The sequence below is a fragment of the Quercus robur genome, chromosome 8 (genome assembly GCF_932294415.1).
Source record: "Quercus robur chromosome 8, dhQueRobu3.1, whole genome shotgun sequence".
NCBI lineage: Eukaryota > Viridiplantae > Streptophyta > Magnoliopsida > Fagales > Fagaceae > Quercus > Quercus robur.
In genome coordinates, this window is record NC_065541.1 from 20,440,974 (window position 1) to 20,452,392 (window position 11,419).

General features: G+C 33.3%; 1 protein-coding gene across 1 annotated transcript; it reads right to left on the reverse strand.

Moving 5' to 3' along the window:
- Positions 1–6,393: 6,393 nt before the first annotated feature.
- On the reverse strand, positions 6,394–7,417 carry LOC126693933 (borneol dehydrogenase, mitochondrial-like). The gene is made up of 2 exons (XM_050389987.1): positions 7,380–7,417; positions 6,394–7,165 (listed from the first exon to the last, which is right to left on the reverse strand). The coding sequence occupies exons 1-2, from the start codon at positions 7,415–7,417 to the stop codon at positions 6,394–6,396; spliced, it is 810 nt and encodes a 269-aa protein (XP_050245944.1).
- Between the last annotated feature and the right edge of the window lie 4,002 nt (positions 7,418–11,419).

Below are 11,419 nucleotides of genomic sequence, written 5' to 3' on the forward strand. Positions count from 1 at the left end.
ATGCAATGATATTCTTAATATTTACAATTTGTTGTTTCGCAATGCACGAGGCTATATATAACTTCATGAGCAACACTTAAGTACAGTGCTTAGGTGTTAACCCTTAGGTTTTCATTTTAAGATTATCATGTGGATTTTTTCTCATGAAATGGAAGTGTATTTTTTAGTTAAGTAATCACATGACTGAATCTTAAGAAGTGAATTTAAGAAACAGCACCTAAAGTATTGTACCTAAGTTTTGTCATAACTTCACATAAATTGTCTTGCCCAAAACACAATCACAAGAGTAAAAAATGAATCCCCTAGTCAGAAGTCACAATGTTATTTGCAAATTCAACATTCACTAGGAAGCCATCCCACTTTGTTATATTTTCCTTGCCAAAGGCAATTGAAGTTCGATTTTCTTGGTTATGGGATTGACATCTTCACCAAGGTTTTCAGACTCGAACCTTTCATTGAATCGTAAAAGGAAGAGGTTCAAGGTTTTTGAGGTCGAACCGAGGTCGAACTGTGATGACGTCATAATTAATTTAATAATTATTTTAAATATAAATTAAAACATTAAATTAATAAAAATAGAAAAATTAACTAAAGTAGTATAATTTAATATAGAGATATATCTTTCAAATATTTTTTATATCATAACTTTTACAAGACAAATAAGAAATGTCAAATCCTAAGCAAATATAAATAAAGTATATCTTTATTTATTTACATGTTAATTAGTAAAACTTGTGATAATAGTAATAATAATGATAATAATAACAATAATATAATAATTATCTATATATATATATATATATATAAAACCGAAACTTCTGAAACTCTCACAATTTTCCACATGAGCACAATATTTAAATAAAATTATTTTTATTTAGTCCAAACTTAACAAAGAGTGAAACTCTATCTCTCTAATAAGTTTAACTTAAACTCAAACTCATTATTATCATTTTTTTAAACAAAATTATTTTTGTTTAATCAAAACTTAACAAGGAGTGAAACTATATCTCTCTAATAAGTCTAACTTATACTCAAACTCAAATGTTGATAATCATATAAAAACAAAAATTCTGATAAGAAAAAAAAACAAAAAAAAAAATCTGATAAGCCTGCTCCTCTCACGCTACTATTTCTCTCTCTTTTCCGTTTATAGTCTCTACCGTAAGTATTAATTGTCTCTACTTTCTCAAGCGTGGTACTTTAAAAAAAATAATAATAAAATAAGCTTTTGCATTGCTACAATTGTTGTAGAGGATCCTAAAGAAGTATATGTGAAGCCCTAGAAAGCCTTGACATCTAATTATGTATATTATGCAGTTATGATTACGATGCAATTCAGATCTTAGTACTAAAGACCAGCATTAGAGCTATGCTTGGTTTGTATCAGTTTTATATAATTATTTGCAGTTTTGATATAGGAATTTGAGTTAGAGAACATGCAACCCTTTAATTTTAAATTAGGAATTTGCTTTTGATAATGAAGTGTTCTATTCATATATCACCGTTGTTTTTTTCTTTTCCCTCCTTAAAACCTTAGCAATTATTAAAACCCTAAACTTAACTTCACTTTAGGATTTTTTTTTTTTTTTTTTAAACGCAAGCAATCTTATTCAACTTTCTTTTTTGATTAATGAATTTTATGTCGAATTTGTTTATATTGTTATTATTAATAAAATTTCAATTCAACATATGTGGATATTTGTTTATATTTTTATTAATGAATTTTATCTTTTATGTCAAAATTTTTATTTGCTTTCATATGTGCCTGGAATTTTCTTTCTATCTTATTCTTTTGTTATGTTTAGAATTGATTTTCTTTTGAGTCTTTGGGTTAATTTCCATATTTATATTGACATTATTTTCATGGGTTTGGTTTTTGGATAGAAATTTCTACTAATTATTTTTTTTTATTGTACATGGCAGATAAAACATCTATATTTTTTTGGAGAAAAATCAAAGCTACAACCTATGTCTTCCTGCCTAGGAAACTATAAATTTTTATTTGGTATGTTATATATAAATTTGTTGAATTTGGTTTGGTTTTGAATTAGAATTTGGGGATTCTATAAATTTTACAGCTTTAGTCTTGGGGTTTTTGGTATTTGTGTTTTAGTAGGTTGATTTTAATTCTTCACCTTAAATGCTTTTTATTTAGATTCATGTGATTTTTTGTTTTCTTATTAAAAGCTATGATTTTTGGTTGATTAATTATTTGTTTGGATTAATTTCAATTAATTATTTTTTTGGATTCAACATAAAAAATAATGGAATTAGGTATTATAATTTTGATATTGTTCCATGTTTTAAATTTTCTATATTGTTATTACTACGAGAAAGTCATATTGTTACTCAAATTTGAAACTTGGTGTGTCTTCCTCATATAATGGTATTTGTTTATATATTTGCAGTATATATTAGTTTTGAGTGTGTGTATATATATAATTATTGGGAGTTTTGTTTTACTGATTTAAGAATTGTAAATTACTTTGTACATATCGGTAACTATGCACTTGCAACTCAATAATGTTCAATGTTAGACAACACTTCTAAACTATAGAAAAGTATAGAAGTTAAATATTTCTTCATTTTTTCGAAGTTAATAGCTTTTTCGTGCATTGCGCGGGTTAGCGACTAGTTATAATATAAGAATGAGAAGGACACTTACCTCAAATAAAATAAAATATTTAAATTATCTAATAATTTAAATATTAAAATAATTATTTAATAATTTGTAATTATAAGTATAAGTATATTTGTATGGACCAAATTTGAAACCCAACCCAAGATCGAATGTAGTCAGGCCCAAAAAGCCCAAAACAATGAATTTATAAAGAGTGGGTTGTAAAACTGGGTCAGAGTGAATTGGATCGCAGGTGAAATAGGCTCAACTCACAGGAACTAAGAAGATGGTTGGATTGAGTTTAGAAAAACAGTCCTCGGCACGAGTCCGAGGAGGTTAGCTCTTATATATTCCTTGCAAGTATGATTACAGGTTTGATTATTAATTGCTACAGTATTTCTCTCTTGATTTCTTCCGTCCCCCTTCTATGGGGAGTTTCTCCTATTATATAGTCCCCTTCAAACAACCTTGGCCTTTCACTCGTTGGCCGTACGTTCCCTTACTTGAGTGCCTGTCCCATCGAACACCCCTTCAGGCTACCTTGTGCGTTGAGATGGCCTACATAGCCCTGTTCAAGGGTCTTCTCCACATTAATGCAGTTAGAAAGTTAGCTGCAGAGCCTTAAATGCAGTGGCAGTGGATTTCTTCTCAGATTTTTTAGGGCTTCCGTCCGTACTTTGTTTTTGCAAAGCTTGTCCGTGCTCGCAGAACTTTTGGGAATACCTCTTTGGATGGCAGACTACCTATTCAGACCTCGACATAATCAGTCCGAGGTGACATCTGTCCTCAACCTACCCTCTTGTGCCATTATGGCTAAAGCTGACCTCATCACCCATTAGCACGGGTCCCCTTGATGGTGTTCACCCCTCCTCGAATGGTCTTTAGTCCTTGGCTTGGGCCTTGGGCCTAAGACACACATAAACGACGGTCTCCAAGGCCCAATGCCCCCACAATATCTATTTCCCAAAAAAACTTTAAATATTTTAGAAATACCAGTATTATAATATTTCACACAACTTTTGCTACATCATTATATGATAAGTTGTGAGGAGTAAAAAAAACTGTGGATGTATACGAATTTATATTTTTATCACTCACAACTTATGACAAAAAATGTTTAAAATATTGTAATATTAGCATTATTCTAAATATAAATTGTTGCAATACGATAGCAATCTGGCAATACATGTACATTATGTCACATCACATTGGCCTCAAAGGCCAAAGCTAAAAGGCGTAAATGCACTTTTAGTCCCTACATTTTGGCTTTTTTCCATTTTAGTCCCTACATTTTAATTTTACCACTCTTGGTCCCTAAACCAATTAACGCGTGTTATTTTCGTCCTTTCCGTCAGTCAACCAACAGAAATAGCTAAGGTGGCAGCCGGAGGAATTAAAATATTATAAAAATGCCACATCACCTATGACACATTAGCATATAAATTTAAAAATTAATTTATTAATTTTAACAAAATTAAAAAACATAAAAACAAAATTTAAAACATAAAAATATATTAGATTTGAATAAAAATAAACAAGTAGATGAACCTAGATCACAGGAACACAAGAACATGAACCAAGATCATAAGAACACAAGAACATGAACCCAGATCAAAAGAACACAGGAACATAAACCCAAATCATAAGAACACAAGAACACGAACCCATATCATAAGAACATAAACCTAGATAACAAGAACGGTACGCAAAGAATTTCTATTCCAAAATTTGTATACATTCTTCTAACAAAAATCAATTGTAAATTAAATAAAAAATGGGTGTTGTATTCTTCCACAAAAATCAAAACCTAAACCATCAAACCCAATGACCACCACTACAATCTACCACACTAACCCGTATCCACCAGCACCAAACCGGAATGACCTCCAGCACCACCACTGCTAGATCCATCACTACCAAATCCTAGAATCAAATTTCAACCACAACTCAAACATATTTTGAACCATTGAACAACCCAAACTCCCCACACCATCACGGATCAAAGAAAGAGGCATCGAGTGGATGAGTCCAAGAAAAGAAGAGATAGAGGGAGAGATCAAGGAGGCTACCTTGATGGTGGCTAGTGGCGGTGAATGGTAAGGAAGGAAACCACAGCCACCACCACCGATCTGAGTTTCACAACACACACAAGGGGGAGATGCCGTGTTGCCCATCATTTTCTCCTATCCATGCTGCCCACCAAGCATTGAAGCCTCCATGATCAAAACCCAAAAGAGGGATAAGCAGATCTGCTCGTCGTTGGTTCTGGCACCGAGCGAGTCCGGCAAGATCGAGATGTACTCGTTGGCCTTCTACGCCGCCTGTACCGCCGGCAGTATTCTCAGCTATGGTCTCACTCACATGGCCATCACCCCTCTCGATCTCGTCAAGTGCAATATGCAAGTCCAATTCTTCTAGATCCCTTGCTCTCTTTCGTTTTCAGCTTCTTTTTCTTCGATTTGATTCTACTTTACATTTCTTTACTCAGATTAGCTCTGTGTGAGAGGAGAGAGAGCTCGGGTATGAGCCATGAGAGAAGAGAGAGTTTGAGATGAGAGAATAGAGTTTGAGTTTGAGATGAAAGTTTGTGGCCGGTTTGAAAATAGTGTTCAGGTTTGGATCTTATGTTAATTTTTTGGGTTTTAAAATTTTTGGGTTGTTGTTCTTGTTCAAGAAACTTTTAGATCTTAATTCATGTGAATTTTGGTTTTAAATTTTGTTTTTATGTTTTTTAATTTTGTTAAAATTAATAAATTAATTTTTTAAATTTATATGCTGATGTGTCATGGGTGATGTGGAATTTTTATAATATTTTAATTTCTCCGACTGCCACCTCAGCTATTTTCGTCAATTGACTAACAAAAAGGACGAAAATAACACGCGTTAATTGGTTTAGGGACTAAAAGCGGTAAAATTAAAATGTAGGGACTAAAATGGAAAAAAGCCAAAACGTAGGGACTAAAAGTGCATTTACGCCAAGCTAAAAAGAAGTAATGGAGAGCTTTCACGTGGAGCGCTCATCTTTTATTCAAAATTTAAAAGCTTTCAATATTTCCAATGCTAGGCAGCTAGTGTCAGTGTAGTCATAACAAATACAAAGAAAGAGAAAGTGAGAAACCAGACCACATACATAACAAAGTTCAGCAAAAAAAGGAGAGAGGGAGACAGACAAAGAAGAAGAAGAAAAAAAAAAAAAAGAAGAAGAAGAAGAAGAAGAAGAAGAAGAAGCAGTTCCTTCATGGCGCCACCCCTACTTCGTCGTCGTCTTCTTCCTTTTCTCCTTTTCTCTGTGTGTGTGTGTGTGTTTTTTTTGTTAAGGTTCAGATTCAATGAGAAGTAGGGAACCGTGAGAAGCGGTCTAATCACAGTTCTAAGAATCGTGAGGTTCGACCGCGATTCACACGGGTCCCTGCTTTTTTCCCATAGAACGATTCTTGAGGCTAAAAGAACGCAAAAATGAACAGTTCGAGGTTTTTCTGAACGGACCAGACGGTCCGATCTGGGTTTCAAAACCTTGATCTTCACATAAACTTAGACAAGTAGGCAACACTTTAGAATCCTCCATTGAAAAAATTGAAATAAAGAAATACAAATGATTTATTATATAAAATAAAGGAAGAGCCAATGAACATTAGCATAGTGCTTGTAAAGAGGCTAATTTTAGCTAAAATCTTTCTACAAGCACTAAATAATACATGGGAAATTTATTATAGCCTCGCAAACATTCATTTTTGGTGAAATTTCCGGTGCATTTAAACTTCCCATTTTATTCTTTATTGTGGATACATACAAAAACCTGAATTCACAACGTTAAAGCCTCCGTCTAGAACAAGATTATGTCCACTCACATATTTTGAGTCATCACTTGCAAGAAAGAGTGCAGCGTCAGCCACATCCTCTGACTTGAGAAATTTACCCTTGAGGTTGGAATAAAGACGGGAAGCTCCATCCTCATCCAGATTCATTCCATCCTTAGCCATTTGTGTAAGAACAACGTAGGGTGACACATTGTTCACACGGATGCCAAAATGTCCAAGCTCCACTGCTGTATTTTTCATTAATCCATCCATAGCATGTTTTGAGCTTGTGTAGGCATGCGGTCCAACTGCTCCTATGATTGAGCATACGCTAGCAGTATTGATTATACTGCCTTTGCGAGTCGGGATCATCACACGGGCTGCATGTTTGGTACCAAGGAAAGCACCTACCACATTGATTCTAAGCACATGCTCAAAATCAGCCTGGGTGTTGTCAAGGATGTTGTATTTGACTTCTCCACTAATACCAGCATTGTTATGCATAATGTCTAGCTTGCCGTACGTGGAAACAGCATGGTTAACAGCATTTTCCACGTCAGTTTCCTTGGAGACATCACAATGGACGAAGGTTGTGGATTGAGGATTTAGTTCTTTGCATATAGAGTGACCCAATTCATCTTGGATGTCTGCGATTATAACTTTAGCTCCATGTTTGGAGAATAGTCTTGCGGTGGATGCACCAATGCCGCTAGCCCCACCTGTAATTACTGCTACTTTTCCTTCTAGCCTGTCACATTTTTACAAGATATTATCTCACTTTTATTAGTCAACAATTTGGATATGACATGTCAGTTTGTAAAAGTTATGTGGTAAAATTTGTATTATCCCTAACATTATTGATGCAAAAATTATTTAGTTGGAGAGAGAGGATATTTTTCACAAAATATTGTTCTCTAACAAATTAAACATACAGTGGCGAGGTAACAAATAAATTTTATTACCTTCTTGCTGCCGGTGGGAGTACTGAGAAACTTCCCATGGTCGATGGAGTTAGAATGTGTTGGAAAAATGAAAATGAAACCCAAAGACTATCACTAAATCTCTTTGTGATCTCTCCTCTAATGTAAGATGTAACGAACTTATATAGAGGCCATGTCAGACCCTCTGCATTCCCAAAGTGTGACATAATAACTGTTTGTTTACTTCAAACAGCATTGCTTCCCACAAGAATCGATTCACATCAATTTTGACTAATTTGGGCCATCTATTTGACTTATTATATCAAGGTTTGCATCATTGTCATTGCGAGAGACTAATTTTAGTTCCAGCTTTTCATAATTATCTACACAGTCAAGCACATTTACTATCTTTTGCTCGATTGGATATGTTTGTATCAAAACATTTCTCTCAGAATCTATCATACCCCCAGGTAAGGCCGTAGGGATGGCAATAGGGCGGGGTGGGGCCGAAGGATGGGATCTTCGCCCCCGCCCCGCATGGATTTTTCTTGCCCCATCCCCGCCCCGCCCTGCATGACGGGGAAAATTTCTTCCCCCATCCCCGTCCCTTAAGGCCCCACGAAGACCCGTGAAGCCCCACCCTACACCGTTAAACTTTATTTCTTGTTAATTTTCCTTACAACTATTACCATTTTTTCAAATAAAATTACATGTTTCAATAATAAAAATATACTTGAAATTATAAATAAATTTGTCCTATCAAATCAAACTAATTTTTAGCAAATACTAAATAATATTATCTAAATGTTTAACAAGATAATATCACAACAAAAATCTCATAGTATGACACAATAAAATAATCCAAACTCCTAATACATAACAAAATAAAAATTGCCTAGTTCTTCAAAAAGAATCTCCACTTAAATAAAATAAGATGATGATTTTTTGTTTAAATAGTAGGGTTTTAGGGTATAAAAAATTACCTTTTAACCCTTATTAATGCGGGGCGGGGCGGGGTAGGTCTAAAAAGTGTAAACCCATCCCCGCCCCGCCCCGCGGTGCGGGTCTAAAATCTTGCCCCATCCCTGCTCCACCACCTTTGCGAGGCGGGGAAAACCCGCACGGGGCGAAGTGGGGAGGGGCGGGGCAAAATTGCCATCCCTAGGTAAGGGTGGCCATTTTTATCCATATCCATGAACCTACCCATTATCCACATAATTTGGATAAATCTTGACTCAACCCATTTGAATATTTGAGTTAAATGGATAAAAACCCATTAGGTTATTTAATCTATATATATATATATATATATATATATATAAAAAAAAAAAAAAAACCGAAGCCTTTGACCTCTCCACAATTTTCCACATCAGCATTATTTAAATAAAAATATAAAAAACAAAAAATCAGTAAAAAAAATTACATAACCTACTAAAACACTACTAATCACACGTTTAAACCTCTTTGCAGCTTTGTTACCTATCCTACTAAAACACTACTAATCCAGAAAGTATATTGAAGGTTTTAACGTATGAGCCATACTTTGTTCTCTATTTTCTTTTCTGTTTTTCTAACAAATACAATCAACAAGAAAAACGATTGATCTAATATTGTTTGACTTGGAAGATTTTTCATAGTATCAAAGAGGTTTCAATTCTATTCTCTAACACATAATTTTGTTGTACGCAAACAATAGTGTTTTTTCGAAGTTCTACAACTAATGATGAAGGTTGATTCTAAATCTTCTAGACTATCGTTTTGAGAAAGCCCTCAAAAATCCTACACTTTAGGGTTTGTGGACACAATCCTACACTCCATGGCTGCATTTTTTATGCTTCGAGGCGTGAATGGAAGAGTACTAAGGTGTTTAAATTGGGTTTGTTGATTTACTTTTGATATTGAGTTAAAGTTGTAACGCCTACAGTTCCTTATCCCTCCCGTATTTGTGTTAATCCTTCCTTGCAACATCAAAGGTTCTATGTAAAAAAAATTACATAACCTACTAAAACACTACTAATCACACATTTAAACCTCTTTGCAACTCTGTTACCTATACTACTAAAACACTACTAATCAAGAAAGTATATTGAAGGTTTTAACGTATGAGCCGTACTTTGTTCTCTATTTTCTTTTCTGTTTTTCTAACAAATACAATCAACAGGAAAAACGATTGATCTAATAGTGTTTGACATGGAAGATTTTTCATAGTATCACAAGAGGTTTGCAATTCTATTCTCTAACACATAATTTTGTTGTACACAGACAATAGTGTTTTTTCAAAGTTCTACAACTAATGATGAAGGCCGATTCTAAATCTTCTAGACTATTGTTTCGAGGAAGCCCTCAAAAATCCTACACTTTAGGGTTTGTGGACACAATCCTACACTCTGTGGCTGCATTTTTTATGCTTCGAGGTGTGGATGGAAGAGTACTAAGGTGTTTAAATTGGGTTTGTTGATTTACTTTTGATATTGAGTTAAAGTTGTAACGCCTACAGTTCCTTCTTTCTCCCGTATTTGTGTTAATCCTTCCTTGCAACATCAAAGGTTCTATTCTTAATTTTTATTCTTCCATTCAGTTTTGTTTAGATTTAATCTTCTTGATTTTTGTTCTAGAGATTGGGCCTCCTGCCAAAAATAAATTCAAGCAAGGTTAAAGGTATGCTAATTTACAATTAAAATTTTCCAATTTCTTGTGTTTAGATTGTCAATTTTTGTTTTCTGGTTAGAATTTTTTCCTGCTTGGCAAATTTTTTTTACTCTATTTGAAAAAAGAAAGTTCCTTTTAGGGTTTAATCTAATTTAGAATTGTAGATTCTCACATTCTTTAACTTATGTTTGTTCCTCTTCTTGGCATTTGTGAATTAAAGATTTGAAAAAAAAAAGTTTGTAGCTGATATTGGATTATTATGTGATTTTGTTTGTGTGCATCTGTATTTTTATATTATATCTAGGTTTCATTGATTATTGTTGATAAGTTTTGGCTTTGGGAGAAAAAAATTTCTATTATAACAGTGTTCTTTTTTTTAGACTTCAAATCCTACATGAAGCAAAAGTCTCTAAAAAACCAAGAAAACAAACACATCTTCGATATTGTTCTCTCATTGCCACAATACATTGGCTCCACTATTGCCACAGCTATTTTCACTATGGGTAGCCAATCTTTTTGTTATATTTCTCTATTGTGAATTCATATAGTCTTTTGTTTTGTTTCAATAATTTCTAGGTTCTAAATCATCTAATTTATTATTATTTTTTTTGGACTTTTGAAAATTTTAACATTTGATTCTTTGATTTCTCACCCCTTTTTTTTTTCAAGATCTAAAATTGTCTAACAGATTTCAACAACTATATCCACAAATTATTCTTTTGAGGGTAACTCATCTTTCTCTATATTTCTTTGTTGTGTAATCACATAGACATATATGTGTTTTGTTTTGTTTCAATAATTTTTAGGCTCAGAATATTCAGATTCTTTATTTTTTTTATTTTTTTTTTTTTTGGCTTTTTGAACATTTTAACATTTGAATTTTTGGGTTCATTTTTTGCTATAACTGAATTTGTCAACTATATAGCCATGGATTAGTCTTTTGATGATAGCCACATCTTTCTCTATTTCTCTGTTGTGTGATCAAATATTTTCATTATGCTTTAATAATTTCAGCTTTGAATCTTATACATGATACATTTTACATTTATGCAAGATTTTCCCGTGCATTGCACGGGTTAGCGACTAGTCTATATATATAACTGAAGTCTTTGACTTTTTTCTGAGCTCCCACATTTTTACATATCAGCATTATTTAAATAAAAATACAAAAATTCTGATTTTATACAATTTATTAGGCCCAAGGGAAATTCAACTACTAATCTATATATATATATATATATATATATATATATATATAAAACCGAAGCCTTTGCTGGCATCACAATTTTCCACATCAGCACAATATTTACAAAATAAAAAATAAAAACAAAAAAATTATAACTCCTTAAAAGCCTAACAACCTTACCCCTCTCTCAAGTTAAGATATATAAAGCCAACGCACGGTATAGCATTCAAGATCTACAACGCATGGT

Coding starts and splice junctions, on each gene's coding strand:
- LOC126693933 (XM_050389987.1), bottom strand. CDS start 7,417: ATGGGAAGTTTCTCAGTACTCCCACCGGCAGCAAGAAG. Junction 7,166..7,379: donor CTCCCACCGGCAGCAAGAAG/GTAATAAAATTT, acceptor AAAATGTGACAG/GCTAGAAGGAAAAGTAGCAG.